The sequence below is a fragment of the Scyliorhinus torazame genome, chromosome 9 (assembly GCF_047496885.1).
Source record: "Scyliorhinus torazame isolate Kashiwa2021f chromosome 9, sScyTor2.1, whole genome shotgun sequence".
Lineage (NCBI taxonomy): Eukaryota > Metazoa > Chordata > Chondrichthyes > Carcharhiniformes > Scyliorhinidae > Scyliorhinus > Scyliorhinus torazame.
This window is the reverse complement of record NC_092715.1, coordinates 52,954,353-52,981,877: the sequence shown is the minus strand read 5'-3', so window position 1 is coordinate 52,981,877 and position 27,525 is coordinate 52,954,353. Positions and strand designations below refer to the sequence as shown.

General features: G+C 48.7%; 1 protein-coding gene across 1 annotated transcript in view; it reads left to right on the top strand.

Moving 5' to 3' along the window:
* LOC140429985 (ufm1-specific protease 2-like) overlaps positions 1-27,525 on the top strand; it is a 107,142-nt gene that overhangs the window by 9,756 nt on the left and 69,861 nt on the right. The window contains exons 2-4 of the mRNA XM_072517561.1: positions 11,857-11,935; positions 20,078-20,261; positions 26,926-26,986. Of these exons, the coding sequence (XP_072373662.1) occupies positions 11,857-11,935; positions 20,078-20,261; positions 26,926-26,986 (324 nt within the window). The remainder of the gene's footprint in view (positions 1-11,856; positions 11,936-20,077; positions 20,262-26,925; positions 26,987-27,525) is intronic.

Below are 27,525 nucleotides of genomic sequence, written 5' to 3'. Positions count from 1 at the left end.
GAGCGAGACAATGTCTAGCAAAAGGAAGGTAAAACAGGACCAGAGCAGGGCAAGTGCTGGGAGGGGGGCCACCGTGCTCGCGAGGAGGGCTAACACGGGAGGGCAGGAAGAAAGGAGGGCCGCGGTGCGCTTCTCAGGGGAGAGGGAGTGCCTGGCACACAGAGAAGGGGGGGCAGGGCAGAAGGGGGGGAAGAACACAGGGGGGGGACAGAGGAACAGGGACTAAGGGCGGGGGAGAGGAGTCGGGGGGAGAGAGCAGAACAAAAGAGAAGCAAAGGGAAGGGTGAGGTAGATAAGCAGCACGAACACAGGCCTCGGCGGGCATGGAGCAGGGCGAGGAACCAAGACGGTGCCACAAACAGTCACTCGGGAGGGCTTCAGGGCGAAGGGAGACCCTGGAGTGCAGGGGTGCAGCCACGTGGCATACACACAGCTGGCGGCCATGGTGGGTGCCCCCGGACAAAAGGAAACCCCGGAGCCCTGGGGCCCGACCTCATGGTGAGAGCGGTGACCGTGGCCATTTTGTACGGCCCCCTAACGAAGGGAAACCCCGGAGGGCAGGGGCGCACCCACCAGGTAAGTATGGGTGACCCCGCAGGACCCCGCAAAAACCCCCCACCAGGATTGTTACCTGGAACGTAAGGGGACTCAACGGCCCGGTCAAAAGATCCAGAGTCTTCACCCACCCATGAAGCCTGAAAGCAGACATAATCTACCTACAAGAGACGCACCTGAGGGAGAAGGAGCGACGGCTGGTAAGGAAGGGCTGGGTGAGACAGACATACCACTCATGCTACGGGACGAGGGCTAGGGGAGTAGCAATATTAATTAGTAAGAGGATGAGGTTTACGGAAACCAAGACAGTTACGGACCCAGGGGGACGGTACGTCATGGTCAGCGGTGTCCTGGAAGGGGCACCAGTCGTACTGGCAAATGCGTATGCTCCCAACTGGGACGACACACAATTCTTAAAGAAGAACATGGCAGAAATCCCCGACCTTGACACACACCGACTGATCATGGGGGGGGGCGACTTCAACTGTGTACAGGACCCACTGACCGACCGATCAAACCCCAGAACAGAGAAAAAGACTGGCATGGCTAGGGAACTAGGAGCATTTATGAAGCAGATGGGGGCGGTGGACCCATGAGGGTTCCTGCACCCGGGAGAGAAGGAATTTTCATACTTCTCACAAGTACACAAGGTATACACCCGTATGGACTTCTTTGTAGTGGGGAAATCAGTGCTTCCAGGGATCACAGGAACGGAGTACTCCGCGATCGTTATCTCTGACCACGCTCCACACTATATGGATGTGAGGTTGGAGACAGGCGCCCCACATGGAGGCTGGACACGGACCTCCTGGCCTACAAGGCCTTCTGTCAGAAAACATCGCGGACCATAGGCGACTACGTGAGTAACAACCAAAACGGGGAGGTCTCACCCTCCACGTTCTGGGAGGCACTGAAGGCCATGATTAGAGGAGAGATCATAGCCTATAAGGCAAGCAGAGATAGGGAAGAGAGGGTGGCCAGGCAACAACTGGTGGACTCCATCCCGGAAGTCGACAGAAAATACTCCGAGGCCCCGACCGTAGGGCTGCTGGCGGAGAGGAAAAAGCTGCAAATGGACTTTAACCTGCTATCCACTAGGAAAGCAATGGACCAACTCCGTCAGACACGGGGGACCTTCTACGAACACGGAGACAAGGCTGGCCGCCTATTGGCTCATCAGCTGAGAAAGCAGGCAGCCACAAGGGAAATAGCCAGATAAAGGATAGCAGAGGCAGGCTGGTAACAGAACCAAAGGAGGTCAATCGGGCATTTGAGACCTTCCCCCGGGGGCTGTACATCTCCGAGCCCCGCAACGGGAACGCGGGGATGAAACTGTTCCGAGACGGACTGGAACTACCAGTTGTGGGGGAAGACAGACGGGTGCAGCTGGAAGCACCAATAGACCTGGTAGCACCAATAGAGCATCAGCTCCATGCAGGCGGGGAAGGCACCGGGACCCGATGGGTTCCCGGCGGACTTCTACAAAGAATTTGCACCAGTCCTGGCCCCACACCTAAGGGACATGTTCACGGACTCACTGGCAAGGGGCACCCTGCCTCCAACGCTAGCGCAGGCCACAATTTCACTGATACCCAAAAAAGATAAAGACCTGATGGAATGCGGATCATACAGACCCATTTCACTGCTGAACGTGGATGCGAAAATACTCGCAAAGGTCCTGGCCAAAAGGCTGGAGGGCTGTGTACCAGAGGTGGTCTCAGAGGACCAAACCGGCTTTGTCAAGGGTAGGCAGCTCACAGCGAACATCAGGTGGCTGCTGAACGTAATAACGACCCCCTCTGGGGAGAGAACACCAAAGGTGATCGTCTCCCTGGACGCAGAAGAGGCCTTCGACAGAGTCAAATGGAAATACCTCCTCGAGGTACTGGAGCGGTTTGAGCTAGGAGCGGGGTTCACCACCTGGGTGAGGCTCTTGTACAACACTCCCAAAGTGAGGGTCCGAACTAACACCACAAACTCTAAATACTTCCAGCTGCAGAGAGGAACAACACAGGGCTGGCCCTGTCCCCACTTTTGCTCGCGGTAGCCATCCAACCCCTGGCGATAGCCCTGCGGGACGCGAAAAGCTGAAAGGGAATCCGGAGTGGAGACAGAGAGCACAGAGTCTCACTCTATGCAGATGACCTGCTCCTCTATGTCTCGAAGCCACAGGAGGGACTGAAGGCAATACTGCAAACGCTGAAAGAGTTTGGAACCTTCTCGGGCTACAAACTTAACCTGGGCAAAAGCAAGGCATTCCCAGTGAACCCAAACGGGGGAGGGAGAGAGCTGGAGGGGCTCCCGTTCAAAACAGCCCAGAACAGATTCCACTACCTGGGGATCCAGATAGCCAGAGACTGGACACAGATCCACAAGTGGAACCTGACCAGCCTGGTGGAGGAAGTAAGAAGAGACCTTCAAAGGTGGGGCTCACTCGCACTCTCCCTGGCGGGGAGAGTGCAGACGATCAAGATGAACGTACTGCCAAGGTTCCGCTTCCTGTTTAGATCCATTCCGATCTTCATCCCCAAGGCCTTTTTCCAAAACGTGGACAGTCTAATCGTGGCGTTTGTGTGGGGCGGGGGGGTGCGGTAAGAACCCGAGAATCCCAAAACAGACACTGCAAAGAAGGAAAATCAAAGGGGGCTTGGCCTTACCAAACCTACAATACTACCACTGGGCAGCAATGGCAGAAAGAGTGAGGGGATGGGTACAAGAACCTGACACAGATTGGGTACAAATGGAGGAGGCATCCTGTAAAGGAACGACCCTCCGGGCCCTGGCTACAGCAGCACTCCCATCCCCCTCAACAAGATACACAACAAGCCCAGTGGTAGCGGCCACGCTGAGAACGTGGACCCAGCTCAGACAACACTTCGGGATAACTAAAACGTCCCCCATGGCCCCCATCTGCGGCAATCACAGATTCCCCCCAGCCATGCTGGATACCACCTTCAAAAGGTGGAGGCGGGACGGGGGAACATTGACGGTCGGGGACTTCTACATAGGGCACAGACTGGCGACAGTAGACGAACTGACGAGGAAGTGGAGGCTAGCAAATGGACAGGAAATGAAACACCTCCAAATAAAACACTTCCTCCACAAAGAGACAGTGGGGTACCCTGGGGCCCCAGAAAGCACACTACTAGAGGACCTGATAGGCACAAGCAACGAGAAGAGGGGGCTATGTGGTAAAATATACGGACAGCTACTGGACAGAGCCTGGACTCCACTGGACGAGATCAGACAAAAATGGGAGGACGAATTGGGGACAGAGGTAGGATGGGGTCTCTGGAGCGAAGCACTGAGCAGGGTGAACTCCACCTCCTCCTGCACAAGGCTAAGCCTAATACAGTTCAAAGTGGTGCGCAGAGCGCACCTGACCAGAACCCGAATGAGCAGGTTCTTCCCAGAGGTGGAGGACAAATGTGAGCGGTGCCAGAGGGGCCGGCCAACCACACCCACATGTTTTGGGCTTGCCCCAAGCTTGCTGGGTTCTGGACAGCCTTCTCCGAGGCAATGTCCAGGGTTGTGGGGGTGAGGGTGAAGCCATGCCCAATAGTGGCCATCTTCGGGGTATCGGAGCAGCAAGTGTTACACATGGGGAAGGGGGCCAGCGCCCTTGCTTTCGCTTCCCTAATCGCACGCCGGAGAATCCTGCTCGGCTGGCGATCGGCAGCACTACCCAAAGCTGCAGACTGGCTCGCTGACCTTTCGGAATTTCTCCACCTGAAGAAGATTAAGTACACCACCCGAGGGCCAGAGGAAGGCTTCCTGGATACTTGGCGGCAGTTTGTCGGCCTGTTCCAAAACCTGTTTGAGGCCAACAACGAGGAGTAACCTAATAAGAATTTAGCGCAGATGGGAAAAATGTGATGTGTATATATACAACTGTTTATAAATATGAGAAATGCCAATAAAAAGATTTTTTTTTAAATAAAATAAAAGGCTTTGGGATTTTCCTTAACCCTGTTAGCCAAAGATATTTCATGACCCCTTTTAGCCCTCTTATTGCACGTTTGAGATTTGTCCTACGTTCACGATATTCCTCCAAAGCTTCATCAGTTTTAAGTCGCCTAGATCTTATGTATGCTTCCGTTTTCATCTTAGCTAGTCTCACAATTCCATCCGTCATCCATGGTTCCCTAATCTTGCCATTTCTATCCCTCATTTTCACAGGGACATGTCTGTCCTGCACTCCAATCAACCTTTCCTTAAAAGACTCCCACATTTCAAATGTGGATTTACCCTTAAACAGCTGCTCCCAATCCACATTCCCTAGCTCCTGCCGAATTTTGTTATACTTGGCCTTTCCCCAATTTAGCACTCTTCCTTTAGGACCACTCTCGTCTTTGTCCATGAGTATTCTAAAACTTACGGAATTGTGATCGCTATTCCCAAAGTAATCGCCGACTGAAACTTCAACCACATGGCTGGGATCATTCCCCAATACCAGGTCCAGTATGGCCCCTTCCCAAGTTGGACTATTTACATACTGCCCGAAAAAACTCTCCATATACTCCTTCGAAATTCTGCTCCATCTACGCCTCCAACGCTACATGAGTCCCATTCAATGTTGGGGAAGTTAAAATCTCCCATCACGACCACCCTATTGCTCCTACATTTTTCTATAATCTGTCTACATATTTGTACCTCTACTTCATGCTCGCTTTTGGGAGGCCTGTAGTAAAGTCCCAACAATGTTACTGCATCCTTCCTATTTCTTAGCTCTACCCATATTGCCTCAGTGCTCAAATCCTCCATCGTGCCCTCCTTAATCACAGCTGTGATATCATCTCTGACCAGTATTGCAACTCCTCCACCCCTTTTACCTCCCTCTCTATCCCTCCTGAACATCTATACCCTGGGATATTTAGTTGCCAGTCTTGCCCTTCCCTCAATCAAGTCACAGTAATACCAGTAACATCATATTCCCAGGTACTAATCCAAGCCCTAAGTTCATCTGCCTTACCTGCTACACTTCTCGCATTAAAACAAATCCACCTCAGACCACCTGTCCCTTTGCATTCATCATCTCTTCCCTGTCTACTCTGTCCCTTAGTCACATTGAGTTTATTATCTAGTACCTTACTGGCTTTAGTTGCTGCCTCTTTACTGACCTCTAACTTCCTAATCTGGTTCCCATCCCCCTGCCACACTAGTTTAAAACCTCCCCAACAGTGTTAGCAAAAGCAGCCCCTCGGACATTGGTTCCAGTCCTGCCCAGGTGTAGACCATCCGATTTGTAATGGTCCCACCGCCCCCAGAACAGGTTCACCCAAAAACCTGAACCCTATGGTCCAAAGGGTGGGAGGGAAGGTTTCAGATTTTTGGACCATAGGGATCTCTTCCAGGGCAGGTGGGACTTGTACAAGAAGGACGGTTGCATCTAAAGTGGAGGGTCACTGATATTCTGGCTGGGAGGTTTGCTAAATTCACTCAGGAGGATTTAAACTAGTGTGGCAGGGGAATGGGAACGTGAGTGTGAGTTTAGAAGGTGTAATAACTGAAGGGGAAATAGAGAACCAAAATAAAAGAACAACATCACCCTCAGGCAGAGCAAAAAAGGTGACAAGTGTGAAAAGGGAGGTGGTCAATGAGGGATTGAGGGTGTTGTACCTAAATGCGCGCAGTATACGGAACAAGGTAAATCAGCTTGTTGCGCACATTGAAATTGGCCGGTACAATGTTGTGGGCATCACAAAGACATGGCTGCAAGGGGATCAGGGCTGGGATCTAAATATCCAAGGATATGTGCCCTATCGAAAGGACAGGCAGATGGGCAAAGGGGGTGGGGTTGCATTGTTAGTAATGAATGAAGTTAAATAGATAGTAAGGAGCAATATAGGATCAGAAGGCATAGAATCTCTGTGGGTAGAGTTGAGGAATCGCAAAGGTAAAAAGACCCTGATGGGAGTTATGTACAGGCCCCCTAGTTGTAGTCAGGGGGCGAAATTCACCCCCAACGGCGCGATGTCCGCCGACTGGCGCCAAAGACGGCGCCAATCAGACGGGCATCGCGCCGGCCCAAAGGTGCGGAATGCTCCGCATCTTTGGCGGCCTAGCCCCAACATTGAGGGGCTAGGCCGATGCCGGAGGGATTTCTGCCCCGCCAGCTGGCGGAAATGGCGTTTGTTTCCCCGCCAGCTGGCGCAGAAATGCAGCGCATGCGCGGGAGCGTCAGCAGCCGCTGACAGTTTCCCGGCACATGCGCGGGAGCGTCAGCGGCCGCTGAAAGTTTCCCGCGCATGCGCAGTGGGGAGAGTCTCTTCCGCCTCCGCCATGGTGGAGGCCGTAGCGGAGGCGGAAGGGAAAGAGTGCCCCCACGGCACAGGCCCGCCCGCGGATCGGTGGGCCCCGATCGCGGGCCAGGCCACCGTGGGGGCACCCCCGGGGTCAGATCGCCCCGTGCCCCCCCAGGACCCCGGAGCCCGCCCACGCCGCCTGGTCCCGCCGGTAAATACCAGGTTTGATTTACGCCGGCGGGACAGGCAATTTCTGGGCGGGACTTCGGCCCATCTGGGCCGGAGAATTGAACGGGGGGTCCCGCCAACCGGCGCGGCCCGATTCCCGCCCCCGCCCAATCTTCGGTACCGGAGACTTCGGCGGGGGCGGGGGCGGGATTCACGGCGGCCAACGGCCATTCTCCGACCCGGCGGGGGGTCGGAGAATAACGCCCAGGATGTGGGGAAGAAAATAAATCAGGAGATAGAAAAGGCATGTAAAAAAGGCAATATTACAATAATTACGGGGGACTTCAATATGCAAGTGGACTGGGAAAATCAGGTTGGTAGTGGATCCCAAGAAAAGGAATTTTTGGAATGAAATGAAATGAAATGAAAATCGCTTATTGTCACAAGTAGCCTTCAAATGAAGTTTCTGTGAAAAGCCCCTAATGTCTAAGAGATGGTTTTTTGGAGCAGCTTGTGACAGACCCAACTAGGGAACAGGCAATTCTGGATTTGGTAATATGTGTGTGGTGACTTGATTAGGGAACTTAAGGTGAAGGAACCCTAAGGGAGCAGTGACCACAATATGAAAGAATGCAGTTTGAGAGGGAGAAGCTGCAATCAGATGTAACGGTATTACAATTAAATAAGGGTAACTACAAAGATATGAGGGAGAAGCTGGCCAGAGTTGATTGGAAAAGGAGCCCAGCAGGGAAGACAGTGGAACAGCAATGGCAGGGGTTTTGGGGGGTTATTCGGGAGGCACAACAGAAATTCATCCCAAGGAGGCGCAAACATGCTAAGGGGAGGGCAAGGCATCCATGGCTGACGAGGGAAGTCAAGGACAGCATAAAAGCAAAAGAAAAAGCATTCAAAGTGGTGAGGACAGTAAGAAGTCTTACAACACCAGGTTAAAGTCCAACAGGTTTGGTTCAAATCACTAGCTTTTGGAGCACTGCTCCTTCCTCAGGTGAACGGGAAACGCAGCAGCGCTCCGAAAGCTCGTGATCTGAACCAAACCTGTTGGACTTTAACCTGGTGTTGTAAGACTTCTTACTGTGCTCATCCCAGTCCAACGCCGGCATATCCACAAAGTGGTGACGATTAGTGGGAAGCCAGAGGATTGGGAAGACGTTAAAAGTGAGCAGAGGATAACTAAAAAAGCAGTAAGAGAGGAGAAGATGAAGTATGAGTGCAAGTGAGCTAGTAATATAAAGGAAGATAGGAAGAGGTTTTTTTCAATTTGTAAAAGGTAAGAGAGTGGCAAAAATAGACATTAGACCACTGGAAAATGTGGCTGGAGAAGTAATAATAGGAAACAAAGAAATGGCAAACGAACTGAATAGTTACTCTACATCAGTCTTCATGGTGGAACACACCAGTGGAATGCCAGAGCTCCAGCAGAACCAGGGGGCAGAGGTGAGTGCAGTGGCCATCACTAAGGAGAAGGTTGTGGGGAAACTGAAAGGTCTGAAGGTAGATAAGTCTCCTGGACCGAATGGACTACACCCCAGGGTTCTAGAAGAGATAGCTCAGGAGATTGTGGAGGCATTGGTGGTGGTCTTTCAGGAATCACTGGAGGCAGGAAGGGTCCCAGAGGACTGGAAAGTGGCTAATATAACACCCCTGTTTAAGAAGGGAGGGAGGCAGAAGACGGGAAATTATAGACTGGTTAGCCTGACTTCGATCATTGGTAAGATTTTAGAGTCTGTTATTAAAGATGAGATCGCGGAGTACTTGGAAGTGCATGATAAAATAGGAAGGAGTCAGCACGGCTTCGTCAAGGGGAGGTCATGTCTGACAAATCTGTTAGGGTTCTTTGAGGAAGTAAGAAGGATGTTAGACAAAGGAGAACCAGTGGATGTGATTTATTTAGATTTCCAGAATGCCTTTGACAAGGTGCCGCAAATGAGACTGTTAAATAAGTTAAGAGCCCATGGTGTTAAGGGTAAGATCCTGACATGGATAGGGGATTAGCTGACTGGCAGAAGGCAGAGAGTGGGGATAAAGGGGTCTTTTTCAGGATGGGGCCAGTGACTAGTGGTGTACCTCAGTGGTCGGTGCTGGGACCACAACCTTTCACAATATACATTAATGATCTGGAGGAAGGAACTGAAGGCACTGTTGCTAAGTTTGCAGATGATACAAAGATCTGTAGAGGGACAGGTAGTATTGAGGAAGCAGGTGGGCTGCAAAAAAACTTGGACAGGCTAAAAGAGTGGGCAATGAAGTGGCAGATGAACTACAATGTGGAAAAGTGTGAGGTTATGCACTTCGGAAGGAGAAATGGAGGCATAAGACTATTTTCTAAATGGGAAGATGCTTCGGAAATCAGATGCACAAAGGGACTTGGGAGTCCTTGTTCACGATTCTCTTAAGGTTAACGTGCAGGTGCAGTTGGCAGTTAGGAAGGCAAATGCAATGTTAGCATTCATGTCGAGAGGGCTAGAATACAAGTCCGGGGATGTACTTCTGAGGCTCTATAAGGCTCTGGTCAGACCCCATCGCCACCCCCTGGCCACCCCCCATCAGTCCCTCTGGCCCTCACCAAAGCGCCCTGGTCAGCAGCACGGCTCCCGCCTGACTATGGCGGAGCTGGACACAGCCCACAGCCGCCATCCCGGGTTCCCGACTGCTGAGACCACACATCCCCCACGAGGTCGGGGACTCGGCCCATCGGGGGCAGAGCATTTGGGGAGGGACTCGGGTGACGTCCTGAGGCTGTCCCAATGGTGTGCTGCGCACTCCTTGATGACGCCATTTTGGAGGGGTGGAGCGTCCGAAAACAGGCCCCGCCACCAATTCCATCGTAAAAAGGGATTCTCCGCCCGATCGGCGATTACAAAATCGGCGTTGGGGAATGGAGAATACCATCCATTGAATTCAAGGAAACTTGTCAAGATGGATCTGAATCTGGCTTCGTAATGGGACACAAAGGGTGGGTGGTAGAAGGCTGGTTGAGTAACTGGAGGCTGGTGTCCAATGGCTTATCACAGGGTTCAGTGCTGGGTCTCTTATTGTTTTTTATATATATAAATTACATAGATGAGAATGTGGGGGGGAATGATAAGTAAGTTAGTGGACGATACCAAGATTGGTAGGGTGGTTCACAGTGAAGAAGAGGGTGGTAGGTTACAGGAAGATATTGATGGGTTGGTCAGATGGGCAAAACAGTAACAGATGGTATTTAACCCAATAAGTGCAAGGTGATGCTCTTTGGAAAAGAAACAGGACAAGGGAGTGTGTAATAAATGGCAGGACACTAAGAAGCTCAGATTAACAGATGGATCTTGGGGGACTTGGTCACAGATCCCTGAAGGCGGCAAAGCAGGTGAAGAGGGTAGTTAAGAAGGCATATGGGACACTTGGCTTTATCAGTCATGACATAGAATATAAGAACAAGGAGGTTATGATGGAGCTGTGCAGAACGTTGGTTAAGCCACAGCTGGAGTATGGTGTGCAGTTCTGGTCACCTCACTATAGGAAGGAGGTGATTGCACTGGAGGGGGTACAGGGGAGATTCACCAGGATGTTGCCTGGGATGGAGAACCTGAGCTATGAGGAAAGACTGGATAGGCTTGGATTGTTTTCTTTAGAGCAGAGAAGGCTGAGGGGGGATTTGATTAATAGGTTTATTAGGGGTTTGGACAGGGTAAATAGGAAGCAGCCATACCCCTTGGTTGGGGGAGTCAAACACAAGGGGCATTGTTTTAGGGTGAGGGGCAGGAGATTTCGAGGGGATTTGAGAAAACATCTTTTCACTCAGAAGGTGATGAGAATCTGGAATGCGCAGCCTGGGAATGTGGTAGAGGCTTGAAGCCTAGCAACCTTTAAAAGGCACTTCGATTGTCTCTTGAAACACCATCACATTCAATTATATGGGACAAGTGCTGGTAAGTGGGACCAGTGCGTGATTAGGTAGTTATTGTTTGTTCAGACTCGATGGGCCGAAGGGCCTTTTCTACGCTGTATGACTCTAGTGAGTCAACCTAGTGAATCTTCTCTGGACTGCCTTCAATGCCAGTATATCTTTCCTGAGATAAGGGGACCTAAACTGTTCACAGTATTCCAGATGAACACAAAAAGGGAGGTGAGAGCATCTGCCGTTGACATCAAGGCAGCATTTGACCACATTTGGCTTCAAGGATCCCTGGAAAAATTGAAGTCAATGGAAATCAGGGGAAAACACTTCAAGATTGGAATCATGCCTGGCACAAAGGAAGGAGATTGTTTTTACTATAAGTCAATCATCTCAGTCCCAGGATATCATTGCAGGGTTCCTCAGGGTAATGGCCTAGGAACAACCATCTTCACTGCATCTCAATTACCTTCCCTCCATCATCAGGCCAGAAGTGAGGATATTTGCTGAAGATTTCACAATGTTCAGCACCATTCACAATTTCCCAGATACTGCAGAGGTCTCTGTGCAAAACTATGAGAATTCTGTGATTCTGTGAAGGGTAAACCCAACCATCACGTCCTGACACTCAAGAGCATTACCATCACCACGCACATGCTATGGTCACAAGCTCACCTCCTGACTCGCCAAGGCCTGTCCACCATCTGCAAGGCTTAAATCAGGAGTGTGATGGAATACTCTCCACTTTCATGTGATGAGTGCAGCTCCAACAACGCTCAAGAATCTCCACTTCATCCGGGGCAAAGCAGTCCACTTCTTTGGCACCCATCAACCAACTGAAACAGTCACTCCCTCCAACACCAACATCCAGTTGCAGCAGTGTGTGTACTACAATCAAGATGCACTGCTGAAACTCCCCAGTGTTCCTCCAATCTGCAGATTTAATACAGTAGACAGATAAATAATTATTTTATTTCGATCAATCTATTTCAGCTGCCACCTGATACAGAATATTTATTGTTTCGAATAAAGGGAGGAATTGGGTTGGAAGGGTTCCTCAGCAAAATAGACGGTGAGTAAATTACTGATTATATACATCCGTAATATTTAAATTGACCTGTTTTACATTTTCAAAAGGGATTTTCCCATCATTGAATAATTGGAATTGTTGATGCCTCTTAATCAATAACATCTTGTGTGCTAAAATTCTACAATAGAAGTTTGTTATTTTTAACTCAGACTATTATTATATGTTCTGGGGAAAACTAGGACCCGATTCTCCGTTCCTGAGACGAAGGGTTGGATTCTCCGATTTGAGGCTATGTCCGGAGGATGCGTCTGGTCTTGTGACCAAAAGGTCGGCGCCACCCCCACACCGATGCTCCACCGGGTTGGATGCTAGCAGCTGCGCCAGGTAAAGCCCCTATCTGCCAATATGGATGCATGCGCGGCCATGGACCCGGGTCCATGGCCGCGCATGCATACGCCGGCGGCAGGCGGCAGCTGCGCCGTACAACATACCGCCGGCCGCAGCGGACCGGGCCTGAAAAAGCTGTCTCCCTGTGTGACGGCAACCCTGCCCTGGGCCTCGGCCAGTACCTGCACAGAATGCCCCAGGCCTTGGACATGCTGATCCACAGCTGAAACCGCCGCCCCCAATGCCTCCACCGCGGATGACGCCTGTGAAGTGTTGGCCTGGGTAGCACACATGGTCAGCACCACCTCCTGCTCCTGCACGCAATTGGGCGCCTCCATCTGCAGGTGCTGGATGCTCGCCGACAACCCCTCATGTAGTCTCTGGCTCAGTGACTGCATCTCCACAATCGATGGGACAGTCCGTTCCAGAAGCCCGAAACCCGTCTGGACAGGAGCTAGTTTCTTGGGTCAGCCTGCCCTCCGACCGTCCACCCCCTCGAGTGTTCTTACCTCCACCTGCTGTACCGGATCAGCTGTGTAGCGCACACCAGATAGTGTCCAGGAGCCTCTTCACTAAAGTGCCCAACTGAGGTAAGTGTCTCAGGGATGGTGGAGGGTGTTGGAGTCAGCTATGATGGGAAGTGTTGCTCTTTTTAACCTTAGTCTATTGGCTCTGATTACGTCACCTTTGCTCACGAGTCGCCAGGTATCTTTATGATACCGCCACGTGGTTCAAGTTCAGGTTATGATTAATAATACAGCACACCGCTTAGTAAGGATTAAAACAACGGTCATTTATTATATACAACAAGCAATATTAATACCCTAATACTACTTTCTATATAATAAACCTATCACTACTAGCCAATACGTAACTTAGGAAGAGCCCACCAGGTCAGGGAAACGAATGGCTTGTCCAATCAGATCTGGCCCGCGGGATTCAAAAGGCTGCTACAGGTCGGTGGCTAGGTGTCTCTACCGGATAGCGATCGCTGGATTCAAACTTACAGTTGCCGGTTACTGGTCTTGCGAAGGTCTCGAGCAGGCGAAGAGGAGAGAGAGAGAGATCTGAACTTGGACCCTCACTCTTATAGGGCCCAGGGGCTTCCCGCCTCCCGGGGCGGCCCTTGACCCTGAGTCCCAACTGATTGGATTCTGTCCCCAGTCTCTGGGGTCGATGTGTCCAATGGTGAGGTGATTCCTCGATCGGGGGGTGGTCACTCACCTGTCTTTGTTTCGGCCACTGCAGGCGCCGACAGGTCTGGCCCGGTATTCAATTGCTAATATGTTGCAATTGTTCCCAGGGATAGCCGATTTAACTGTGGATGTCTGAATAGATGGGCTGCAAACAGTCCTGAATGCAACTGCAAATACCTGGGTTGATGGGCTGTTGATAGCCCTGAGTATCGATCTGGGCTAACTTCCCAGAGCCGAATATGCAATACTGTCTGCAGCTGCCTGCTTGTGTCTTATTAGCTGCTTTTCCCAGCAGTCTTTCGGGTTAGCCATTTTAAACTGGGTTTTGGCCAGATTAATCGGAACGCAGCCATTTTACGTGGCTACAGAAGTCAGTGTCATCCTCAGACTCGAGCTCCGGGGTGTCCTTCGTCTCGGGTCAAGGCTGCCGTCCGAGCTGCTCTCTCCGTCAGGGCTCGGCTCACAGGGGTGGGGGCTCTGGCTGTGACACCGGCTAGGGGCGGGGGACACCAGATGGACCTGCTTCATCACATGCAATACACAAAACGAGATGCATGATTAGACCGCGGGCCTGGGGCCAGTGGGGGTTGTGAGGGTGAGGGTATAGGTGGGGTAAGCGTGGTTTTGAGGGTGGTGGTGAGGGTGGTGTTGGGGGCTTAACATACTTGTCACGGGGAACTGCAGCTCAGAAGGATCTCACTTCCTCGCCCACGGCCGAACTCCACCCCGGCGACCTCCCTTTCCTCCAGGCCGCCGACCACGTCCAGGGGCCACTGCTCTGCCATGGTCAGGGGCAGCAGGACCGGCGGTTACCCTCCAGTTTCCGGAGGTTATGGGCTGTCTTTTCCTCTGGGGGGGAGGCAAAGAGAAATCCATGCATTAGACAGTCTGACGCATGGGTAGCTGGTGGCCTCAGTGGCCAGGGCACCCGGCCATGGTGATCAGTATGGGTACTGGCATGTGGTGCAGTTTGGGGTTCGCCCGCCCTCCGGGTTGTGGGGGGTGATTGCGGGGGGGGGGGGGGTTGGTGTCACGGGTTTGTGGGTACGGGGGTTAGTGCCAGGAGCACAGTGTTGCCTACTCACCCTGGCCGCCCTGAGGAGGATGTGCAGTTTCTTTGGCACTGCTGGCCGGTCTGGACAGTGTTACTGGTGGCACTGATTGCCTCTGCCATCAGCGCCCAGGCACAATGAATGGTGGCAGCTGGCAGCCTTCTTCCCAGGCCAGGGTAGAGGGTGGCCCACCTCTCCTCCACCATGTCTAGGAGGGTCTCCAGCTCAGTGTCGGTGAAGCGAATGCCGCTCGTCTTGCTGCCATCTTGTTGGCTGGGATGGTGTGTGTGGGGGGGTTGAAGTGTGTATATGTGACTGCAGCTTGTCAGCCTTCTAAGCATCAATCGCAAAACCGGTGAATCCCGCGACATTTCTCATTGGAAACAATTGTGTTCCAAGTGGTGCCGGTGCTAGCCCCTTAACCGTAGCAGAATCGGTCCAGGTGCGGCGCCAGCTTTGCTATTGAGGAAGTCCTCAAATCCCGTGCCGGCATCAACACTTACGGCTGGATTCTCCATTATTGAGGTTTTGTCTGGAGCAGGAGTCCAGTCTTACGACCAATAAGTCGGCACCGCCCCCATACCGATGCTCCGCCCGGTGGGGGACTAGCAGCCGCACCATGTAAAGCGGCTTTACCTGCAGATACGGACAGAGAAGTGTGGTGACCTGCGCGGTCGCTCCGTACAACATTTGATTTGATTTGACTGATATTTATTGTCACATGTACCAAAGTACAGTGAGAAGTATTTTTCTGCGGCCAAGGGAACGTACACAGTACGTACATAGTAGACAAAGGAATAATCGACAAATTACATTGACAATAAGACCATAAGTCCATAGGAGCAGAATTAGGCCACTCGGCCCATCGAGTCTGCTCCGCCATTCAATCATGGCTGATATTTTTCTCATCCCCATTCTCCTGCCTTCTTCCCATAACCCCTGATCCCCTTATTGATCAAAAACCTATCTATCTCTGTTTTAAAGACACTCAGTGATTTGGCCCCCACAGCCTTCTGCGGCAAAGAGTTCCACAGATTCACCACCCTCCGGCTGAAGAAGATCCTCCTCATCTCTGTTTTAAAGGATCGTCCCTTTAGTCTGAGATTGTGTCCTCTGGTTCTAGACAATGGTACATCAACAAATAGTGATTAGTTACAGTGCGGAACAAGGGCCAAACAAAAGGAGCATAGGCCGTCGTGAATAGTTACAGGGAACAGATCAGTCCAAGGGAGAGTCGCTGAGAATTCTAGTAGCTGTAGGAAAGAAACTGTTCCTATGTCTGGATGTGCGGGTCTTCAGACTTCTGTATCTTTTGCCTGATGGAAGGGTCTGGAAGAGGGCAAAGCCTGGGTGGTAGGGGTCTCTGATAATTCTGTCTGCCTTCCTGAGGCAACGGGTCGCGTATACAGAATCAATGTGGGGGTGGCAAGCTTGTGTGATGCATCGGGCTGAGTTCACCACGTTCTGCAGTCTCTTGTGATCTTGGGCCGAGCAGTTGCCAGACCAAGCTGTGATGCAGCCGGATAGGATGCTCTCTGTGGCACATCTGCAGAAGTTTATGAGAGTCGATGCAGACATGCTGAATTTCTTTAGCTTCCGTAGGAAGTAGAAACGTTGTTGGTCTTTCTCGACTGTTGCATCAATGCGGCGCCGTCTGCGCGTGGACACGGCCTGCCAGAAAGTGCCCCTTGCAACCCCCCTCATCACCCCAGGACCACCCCACACCAGTCCCCCCAGCCCCCGCCGAACCCCCCCACACCCAGCGGAACGGCACCCCCCCACCCTCCCATCCACCCCCCCCCCCCCCCCCCCCCCATCTCCCCCGACTGTGGAGGCACTGGACACAGTCTGCAGCCGGCACGCAAGGTTGACGAAAACTCAGAGCCAAGGGATCCACGCCGACGGGAAGTCAGCCCATCGGGGGCGGAGCATCGGGGGAGGGCTTCGGGTGACGCGCTGAGACCATTCCAATGGCGTGCGGCGTACTCAGCAATGAAACCGTTTTGGAGGGGCGAAAAACGGCGCCGCCCCCGATTTCGCCGTCAAAACGGATTCTCCGGGCAATCGCCGAATGCAATTTCGGGGTCGGCAATCAAAGAATCCAACCCTTCGTCTCAGGAATGGAGAATCGTACCGTCATTTTCGAAAAATCAGAAATGCCATTTACATTGCTATAAAAGGATGATATTAACATGAACAAGAATGAGTGTTTAGGAGTGATTGCATGGCCCATCAAGCCTGCTCTGCAATTCAATATGATCAGGGCTGATCTTGGATTTCAACTCCATTTTCCCACCCACTCCCCAGATCCCTTAATTCCCCCAAGAACCCAAAATCTATATAGTCAAGTCTTAAATGTATTCAATGATGGTTTAATATTATTTGAGGTAATAGATAGCCCTTTTACAACAGAGATGAGGAGAATCTCTTTCTCTCAGATGGTTGTGAATCTTTAGAACTCTCTTCCTGAAAAGGTGGTGGAAGCAGGGTCTTTCTTTTAAATGAATTTTATTACAAACATGTATCAAAACAGGTTACAGCAAATAAACACCCCGGCAAACATACTTCCCAGCAATTAACTGTTCAGTCTGTACAGATTTTTCCCCTTGTTCACGCTCCCCCCTCATCTCCCTCCCTGCACCCTCCTGTGACGATCAGCTCCTCAAACACAGTCACAAACATCCCGCACCTTTTCTCCAAACCCCCTCAGAGCCCCTTAACTCATACTTTATCTTCTCCAACCGCAGGATGTCATACAGGTCACCCAACTAAACCGCTACCCCCAGTGGCGATGCCAACCGCCACTCCAGTAAAATCCGCCGTTTTGCAATCAGAGAGGCGAAGGCCATGTCATCAGCCTTCCTCCTCTCCATGAGCTCTGTTGCTAACTTTTGCCTTAGTTTAATTGCTCTGTTTTATCACCTTTGCTCTTGAGTCGCCAGGTATCTTTCTGATACCACCACGTGGTTCAAGTCCGAGTAATGATCAATAATCCAATACACCGCTTAGTAATATTCAAATCAAAGCACATTTATTATACACAGTAATCACTACTCATGTATAAATTCTACGTCTAAGCTACTTCTACGACTAACAGGTCAATACTTAACTTGGAACTGGCCCACCAGGTCAGGGAAACGGATGGCCTTTCGTTCGGGTTCTGAGCCTGCGGGATTCGAAGTTGGTACAGATTGGTAGCTAGGAGCGCCTATCTCGTAGCGAGCATTGAAGTAAGACTTACTAGATATCAGCGATGGCTGGACCGGTCACTGTCAAGGGTTGGTTCGTGTTGCTGAGTGACCCGGTCAAGCAGAGAAGCAGAGGGCCAATTTGAACTTGGGCTTGATTCTTATAGTCCCCAGGGGCTTCCTGCCTTTTGGGGCGGACCCTGTACCTGGTTCCAAGTGATTGGACTTTGTCCCAATCACTTGGTTCGATTTTCTCCAATGCTGGAGCGGTTCCCTGATCGATGGGCGGTCTTGAAGTGGTCGTTCACCTCCCATTGTGTCGGCTTCTGCTGGCGCCAAAGAGTCTGGTTCGGCTTTATGTGTCTAAATGTTGCTCATTGTTCCCGGGGATTGCTCATTAATATGGCTGGTGTTTTGTTATGCTGATGGTTGCCGGTATCGATCTTGTCTGGCCTTTCCAGAGGTAAATACACACTCAACCTGCAGCTGCTCGTTTGTGTCCTGTTGGCTTACTTTCCCATCAGCCTTTGCCGTTCGCCATTTTAAATCAGGAGTTAGCCATTTTAAATCGGGAGTTAGCCATTTTACCTGGCTACAGCTCCAACTTCTCTGAGCCCCAAATATCGCCACCAAAAGGGTCCGGGTCCACCTCCTCCTTCACTATTCTGGCTAAGACCGCAAACACTCCCAGCCAGAACCTTGCCAATTTTTCGCAACTCCAAAAATGTGTGCATGTGATTCGCTGGCCCCCACCCACACCTCTCACACTCATCTGCTGCCACATGAAAGAACCCACTCATTCTCGACCGAGTCAGATGCACCCTGTGCACTGCCTTAAACTGTATCAGCTCACTCTTGCACAAGAGGAGGTCCCATTTACCCTTCACAGTGTCTCACTCCATACTCTCCAATTGATCTCCCTTTCCAACTCCGCTTCCCATTTCTCCTTGATCTTCACTACCCGCTCGCCTCCCTGCTCCCCCAACCACTTGTATATATCCCCAATTATTCCCTCCCCTTCCACATCCTGAAGCAGCAGGGTGTATCCCGGCAACCTAGGGAACCCCCTCCAGACCTTTCGTGCAAAGTCCCTAACCTGTAGATACCTGAACTCACTACCCCTCGGCAGCTCTACCCTCCTCCTTTGCTCCTCCAGACTGGCGAACCCTTCCTCCAAACACAGATCCCTCACCTTGGCCAGCCCCACCTCCCTCCACCTCCTCTATACACTATCCATCCCCCCTGACTCAAAGCCATAATTCTCGCACAGCGGCATTAACACCGACATCCCTTCTACTCTGAAATGCCTCCTCAACTGATTCCATATCTTCACCATGGACTGCACTGCAGGGCTCTCTGACTACCTACTCAGAGCCATTGCCAATCCCCAAACTAGACCTCTTACAAGATTCCTCCTCCATCCTAACCCACTCTTTCCCTTCTCTTTCCCACCACCGCCGCACCTTGTCCACATTCGCCGCCCAATAATAATGAAGCAATTTTGGCAACGCCAACCCCCCCTGCTGCCTCTGCCTCTGTAGAAGGGTCCTCCCCACCCTCGGCACCTTACCCGCCCATACAAAGTCCGAAATGATTGTGTCCACTTTCCGAAAAAAAGCCTTTGATATGAAGATCGGGAGAGCCTGAAAAATAAACAAGAACCTCGGCATAATATTCATTTTCACCATTTGGACCCTCCCTGCCAACGTCAAGTGCAGTGTATCTTAAGATCCTCCCTGACCTCCTCCAGTTTTGTTAAGTTCCACTTATTGAGCCCCACCCATTCTTTTGCTGAATCCCCAAATACCTAAACCTACCCCTTGCTACCGTAAATGGCATCCCCCCTAAATTAGCCTGCTGTTCCAGCTCATTCACCGGGAATACCTCGCTTTTCCCTACATTCAGTTTGTACCCGCAAATTCTCCAAACCTCCCCAGCAGGCCCATAATCCTTCCCATACTCTCCAGCGGATCCGAAACATACAGCAAGAGGTCATCGGCATAGAACGACATGCGAAGCTCCCTCTGTCCCCTCATAATCCCCGCCACTCCACCAACCCCCTAAGAGCCATTGCCAATGGGCAAACAGCGACGGCGACAGCGGGCACCCCTGTGGAATCAGAGTCTTATAATACTTTTAAGGCAGAGATGGACAGATTCTTGGTAAGCAAGGGGGTGATAGATTGTCGGGAGTTGGCAGGATGAAGATTTAATGTTGCTATCAGATCAGCTATGGTGGAGCATGCTTGAGGGGATAAATAGCCTGCTCTTTGCTCGTTTGGTCATAGATGCATAATGGAAGCATTAATTGTGATGCCAACAGCATTTATAATATATTTTTACTCTCCTTCATTAAATTCAGAAGCATCAATTAAAACAGTCTTTCAGGAAGCCTTCAATGAGTTGATGTCTAAGATAAATTCAAATGCTTTCACCCTAACCGGTACCAATGGTTCATTCTACATGTGGCCGAAAACCCATGTCAGCACAAAACCTTCAGAACTACAGGAGAATGCTTCCTGCAAATCCATCTTAAAATATGTTACGTAAGTAGCAGAATGGAATTTGTCAAATATATCAGAATTACGTAAGTGCATATTCTTGATGTCAGGACAGTGGCAACTAGAATTTCAATAAAGTTTGTGGTGCGAGTAATATAATTTCGCTTGTGCACCTAAGTTGAACATCTAGGATGGAATTCCCCCAAGGGCTTGTTGGCGGTGTTATGGGTCAGGGTTCAGAGAACCCCAAAGTGTATCATGGAGTTCACTGACCCACAACTTTTAATAGATTGTGGTATGGGGAGCACACGGCCCACTCTGCAGGTGTGGTACAGCAGAAATGGAAAAGTATTTTTTTAAAAGCAAAACAATGTTTATTCTATGAACTCAAGTTAACCTTTTTAAAACATACAGTGAACACCTTAGCAACCATCAATTCAAATGCAATCCCCGAAGCCTACAACACTAAGTAATTCTTAAGGCTTTCCTTTTAACATCCATAAGACTTAAAACACCTTTCAACAGAAGCACATTAGGTTTACATTCACTACATTTTTAATTCTGAATTCACCAAATGATCAAGAGATAGTCTTTTGACGGCAGAGAGAAAAGCAGTACACCTGCTTGGTCTGGCTTCAGCTACAACACTGAAAACAAAACAGCAAACAGCCTAAAACAAAAGTAAAAAGCTGACAGACAGCCCAGCTCCACCCACTCTCTGACATCACTGCAGTATCCACATCCATTTCTTAAAGGTACTCTCACATCAGATATTTATATACACACCCATTTATAAACACCCATTTCTTAAAGGTACTCTCACGTGACACCTCCCCCCAAGAAAATAAAAACCATCAACTTCAAGATGGTTTCATTTTTGACCTTTTCACGATCCTTCAAGAAATGGACACAGTAAATATACTTTTTCGTTTAAAAAAAAACAACACACGAAAACAGATATAATAATATAGTCCATTTTTGTTCTTCTTCCTCTAACTAAAATCCTTCTCGATTGACAGACTCTTTGAACAAGAAGGTCTCTGCTCGATCCGTCCATTTCTCTACGCCTCGGCATTTCTCTTTAAAGTCAGATGCTTTAGTTCAATCTGATCACAGAGCCCCTTGTAATTCTCCAACACAGGAGCATTGGTTATCACAGCTTTCAGGCAATCAAATGCATGTTGAAAGTCTGCTGTCCACTGAAATTTTTGACGTTTCTTCAGCAAGTCCATCAGTGGAGCAACCACGCTTCAGAAATTGGGACTAGGATGTGGTGGCCATCACGGAAACTTGGATAGAAGAGGGGCAGAAATGGTTGTTGGAGGTCCCTGGTTATAGATGTTTCAATAAGATTAGGGAGGGTGGTAAAAGAGGTGGGGGGGTGGCATTGTTAATTAGAGATAGTATAACAGCTGCAGAAAGGCAGTTCGAGGAATATCACCCTACTGAGGTAGTATGGGTTGAAGTCAAAAGTAGGAAAGGAGCAGTCACCTTGTTAGGAGTTTTCTATAGGCCCCCCAATAGTAGCAGAGATGTAGAGGAACAGATTGGGAAACAGATTTTGGAAAGGTGCAGAAGTCACAGGGTAGTAGTCATGGGTGACTTCAACTTCCCAAATATTCAGTGGAAACTCTTTAGATCAAATAGCTTGGATGGGGTGGTGTTTGTGCAGTGTGTCCAGGAAGCTTTTCTAACACAGTATGTAGATTGTCCGACCAGAGGAGGGGCAATATTGGATTTAATACTTGGTAATGAACCAGGGCAAGTGATAGATTTGTTAGTGGGGGAGCATTTTGGAGATAGTGACCACAATTCTGTGACTTTCACTTTAGTAATGGAGAGGGATAGGTGCGTGCAACAGGGCAAGGTTTACAATTGGGGGAAGGGTAAATACGATGTTGTCAGACAAGAATTGAAGTGCATAAGTTGGGAACATAGGCTGTCAGGGAAGGACACAAGTGAAATGTGGAACGTGTTCAAGGAACAGGTACTACCTGTCCTTGATATGTATGTCCCTGTCAGGCAGGGAAGAGATGGTCGAGTGAGGGAACCATGGTTGACAAGAGAGGTTGAATGTCTTGTTAAGAGGAAAAAGGAGACTTATGTAAGGCTGAGGAAACAAGGTTCAGACAGGGCATTGGAGGGATACAAGATAGCCAGGAGGGAACTGAAGAAAGGGATTAGGAGAGCTAAGAGAGGGCATGAACAATCTTTGGCGGGTAGGATCAAGGAAAACCCCAAGGCCTTTTACACATATGTGAGAAATATGAGAATGACTAGAGCGAGGGTAGGTCCGATCAAGGACAGTAGCGGGAGATTGTGTATTGAGTCTGAAGAGATAGGAGAGGTCTTGAACGAGTACTTTTCTTCTGTATTTACAAATGAGAGGGGCCATATTGTTGGAGAGGACAGTGTGAAACAGATTGGTAAGCTCAAGGAAATACTTGTTAGGAAGGAAGATGTGTTAGGCATTTTGAAAAACTTGAGGATAGACAAGTCCCCCGGGCCTGACGGGATATATCCAAGGATTCTATGGGAAGCAAGAGATGAAATTGCAGAGCCGTTGGCAATGATCTTTTCGTCCTCACTGTCAACAGGGGTGGTACCAGGGGATTGGAGAGTGGCGAATGTCGTGCCCCTGTTCAAAAAAGGAACTAGGGATAACCCTGGGAATTACAGGCCAGTTAGTCTTACTTCGGTGGTTGGCAAAGTAATGGAAAGGGTACTGAAGGATAGGATTTCTGAGCATCTGGAAAGACACTGCTTGATTAGGGATAGTCAGCACGGATTTGTGAGGGGTAGGTCTTGCCTTACAAGTCTTATTGAATTCTTTGAGGAGGTGACCAAGCATGTGGATGAAGGTAAAGCAGTGGATGTAGTGTACATGGATTTTAGTAAGGCATTTGATAAGGTTCCCCATGGTAGGCTTCTGCAGAAAGTAAGGAGGCATGGGACAGTGGGAAATTTGGCCAGTTGGATCACAAACTGGCTAACCGATAGAAGTCAGAGAGTGGTGGTAGATGGCAAATATTCAGCCTGGATCCCAGTTACCAGTGGCGTACCGCAGGGATCAGTTCTGGGTCCTCTGCTGTTTGTGATTTTCATTAATGACTTGGATGAGGGAGTTGAAGGGTGGGTCAGTACATTTGCAGATGATACGAAGATTGGTGGAGTTGTGGATAGTAAGGAGGGCTGTTGTCGGCTGCAAAGAGAGATGGACAGGATGCAGAGCTGGGCTGAGAAGTGGCAGATGGAGTTTAACCCTGAAAAGTGTGAGGTTGTCCATTTTGGAAGGACAAATATGAATGCGGAATACAGGGTTAACGGTAGAGTTCTTGGCAATGTGGAGGAGCAGAGAGATCTTGGGGTCTATGTTCATACATCTTTGAAAGTTGCCTCTCAATTGGATAGAGCTGTGAAGAAGGCCTATGGTGTGCTCGCGTTCATTAACAGAGGGATTGAATTTAAGAGCCGTGAGGTGATGGTGCAGCTGTACAAAACTTTGGTAAGGCCACATTTGGAGTACTGTGTACAGTTCTGGTCGCCTCATTTTTAGGAAGAATGTGGAAGCTTTGGAAAAGGTGCAAAGGATTTTTACCAGGATGTTGCCTGGAATGGAGAGTAGGTCTTAAGAGGAAAGGTTGAGAGTGCTAGGCCTTTTCTCATTAGAACGGAGAAGGATGAGGGGCGACTTGATAGAGGTTTTCTAAGATGATCAGGGGAATAGATAGAGTAGACAGTCAGAGACCTTTTCCCCGGGTGGAACAAACCATTACAAGGGGACAGAAATCTAAGGTGAAAGGTGGAAGATATAGGAGGGATATCAGAGGTAGGTTCTTTACCCAGAGAGTAGTGGGGGCATGGAATGTACTGCCTGTGGAAGTAGTTGAGTCGGAAACATTAGGGACCTTCAAGCAGCTATTGGATAGGTACATGGATTACGGTAAAATTATATAGTGTAGATTTATTTGTTCTTAAGGGCAGCACGGTAGCATTGTGGATAGCACAATTGCTTCACAGCTCCAGGGTCCCAGGTTCGATTCCGGCTTGGATCACTGTCTGTGCGGAGTCTGCACATCCACCCCGTGTCTGCGTGGGTTTCCTCCGGGTGCTCCGGTTTCCTCCCACAGTCCATAGATGTGCAGGTTAGGTGGATTGGCCATGATAAATTGCCCTTAGTGTCCAAAATTGCCCTTGGTGTTGGGTGGAGGTGTTGAGTTTGGGTAGGGTGCTCTTTCCAAGAGCTGGTGCAGACTCAAAGGGCCGAATGGCCTCCTTCTGCACTGTAAATTCAATGATAATCTATGATTAATCTAGGACAAAGGTTCGGCACAACATCGTGGGCCGAAGGGCCTGTTCTGTGCTGTATTTTCCATGTTCTATGTTCTGTGTTCTTAAACGTTTGCACAAATGTTCGATCAAATCCACTCATGCCATGAAATCGCATTATTTCCCGTCGTGTCGAGGGTATCAGAATCTCCCCAAGGAAAGTGACTTGGGCTTTTCGAAATTCACTTTTGGCTAGGTTTATCACCAAACCCGCCTCCTGAAGTCGATCGAATAACTCCATCAGATGTTTCAAATGTTTTGTCCATGTCTGGCTGAAAATTACCAGATCGTCGATGTATACCGATCAATTGGGTAATCCTGAAACAACTTTGTTAGTTAACCGTTGAAATGTGGCTGGAGTGTTTTTCATGCCAAATGGCATAACTTTGAATTGGTATATACCATCTGGAGTCACAAAAGCTGAGACTTCCTTCGCCCTTTCGGATAAAGGAACCTGCCAGTAACCTTTAAGTAAATCCAGTTTGGAAATAAAAACTGATTGTCCCACTTTCTCAATGCAATCCTCCAAACGTGGGATAGGATAAGAGTCCGTTCTCATAACTGCATTAACCTTTCTATAGTCCACACACAACCGTTGGTACCGTCTGGTTTAGGTACCATCACTATGGGTGAGCTCCATTGGCTGCAACCCACTTCAATTATGCCATTTTGTAAGCATACTGTCAATCTCTTTGTTAACCTGTGCCAATTTTAAAGGGTTAAGTCTGTATGGATGTTGTTTGATTGGAACAGCATTTCCCACATCTACATCATGTGTAGCCATTTTAGTACTTCCCAATTTATCTCTACGAACTTGCCCATATGATATCACTAACTCTTTCAGGTCAGTTTGTTTTTCCTCTGGAAGGTAACTCAACAATTTATCCCAATTTTTAAGAACATCCTCATTTTCCAATTTAATTTGAGGTATGTCAAATTCACAGTCATCTGGATTTGGTTTGTCACTTTGAGTTAGAATCATTAAAACCTCCTCCTTTTTCTCTCCTTCCCTTTCAAAGTACCTTTTAAGCATATTCACATGACCCACTCGGTGATATTTCCTTCTATCCGGTATTTTTACCACATGATTCACCTCATTTAACTTCCTTTCAATCTGATAAGGTCCACAAAACATTGCTTTTACAGGTTCACCTACCACTGGTAACAACACTAAAACTTTATCTCCATTGGCAAAACTACGAACTTTGGATTTCTTGTCCGCTACCCGTTTCATCACATTTTGTGCAACTTTCAAATGTTGTCTAGCCAATTCACCTGCTCTATTTAATCGTTCCCTAAAATTTGACACGTAATCCAATAATGTAATTTCTGATTTCTCACCCAAAGATTTTTCCTTAATCAATTTAAGTGGTCCTCTTACCTCATGACCAAATATTAGTTCAAAAGGACTAAATTTGGTTGATTCATTAGGTGCATCCCTAATTGCAAACAGTACAAATGGAATTCCTTTATCCCAATCCTCTGGATAATCGTGAGAATAAGCCCTCAACATTGACTTTAATATCTGATGCCACCTTTCTAACGCTAGCTGCGATTATAGATGATACGCAATTGATTTAAATTGTATAATTTCCTAAGCTATCCATAACTTCTTTGAATAACCTTGAGGTAAAATTTGATCCTTGATCCGATTGTATTTCTATGTGTGTCCATATCGAGTAATGAATTCAAGTAGCTCCTCCACAATCTTTTTAGCTGTAATATTACGGACTGGAATGGCCTCTGGCAACCTAGTAGACACATCCATTATAGTCAAAAGATATTGTTTCCCACTTTTTGTTTTAGGAAGCGGTCCTACGCAATCAATTAGGACCCTTGTAGAATGGTCCCCAAATGCTGGAATGGGTATTAAGGGCACTGGTTTTATCACTGCTTGAGGTTTCCCTATCACTTGACATGTGTGACATGATTGACAAAATGTAACTACATCTTTATGTAGTCCAGGCCAATAAAAATGTTTCTGGATTTTAGCTTGAGTTTTCCTTATTCCCAAATGACCTCCCACTGGTACCTCGTGCAACTCGCAACACCTCCTTTCTATACCCTACCGGCAATACTACTTAATGAACTTCTGCCCACTTTTCATCTGCCTGCATATATAAAGGTCTCCATTTTCTCATCAAGACATCACTTTTATTGACTCGTGATTTTGTTTTGCTAAATAAACCTGATGACTTCGCAAATCACTAACGACTGGAGAAAGTAAAGCGGTTTGCTGGGTATTTCTTTTTGCTGTTTCCACATCTTGGCCATGAAGGTCCTTTGAAAACAAACAACCTAATTTTTATTCAGGCATTAAATTGCTCTTCAGTACTCAAAATAATCTGTGTACAATAAAAGCAAACAATTTTTATTTCAGCACTGAGGTCAGTGACTTGCACCAACAGGATTCCATGGAACAATCGTCAAAGGTGCTTCTGGTAGGTGTGTTATTTTATGATTTTGGATTTTAAGGATTGTTTGCTTTTACAAGTATTTTGAATGATGCAACACCTGTGATGTTTCTAAGGAGCCAGCCAGACTATTCTAGTAATATACAGTGGGGGCAAAATGCCACGTCTTCACCGGCATTGGAGAACATTCAGAACCACCAGCATGGTTTGTAACATCAACCACACAGATTGGTGCATCCGATTCATTGGCAGCTTCAATCTGTGTCGAAGAAATTTGACCGACTGGAGGTTTTGCAAACTTCATTATTTGGTTAAAATTGGTCACACACTGATCTCATGAATGGACAAGGTAATGTTTGGGTGCCCTGACATGTAGGAGAGGACTTCTGAGAGGTGACTGTAATATTTTACATTGTACTGCTTTTTTCACCAACCATATTGCTTTTTTTTTCATATTTTTGTCATTTCATTTATTTTATTGCTGTCTAAGTTTTGTTCTTGCCACTGAAAGGGTTATCTCTGAATACATCAACCATTCTCTTTGCAGTAATGAAAATGGTCAGATA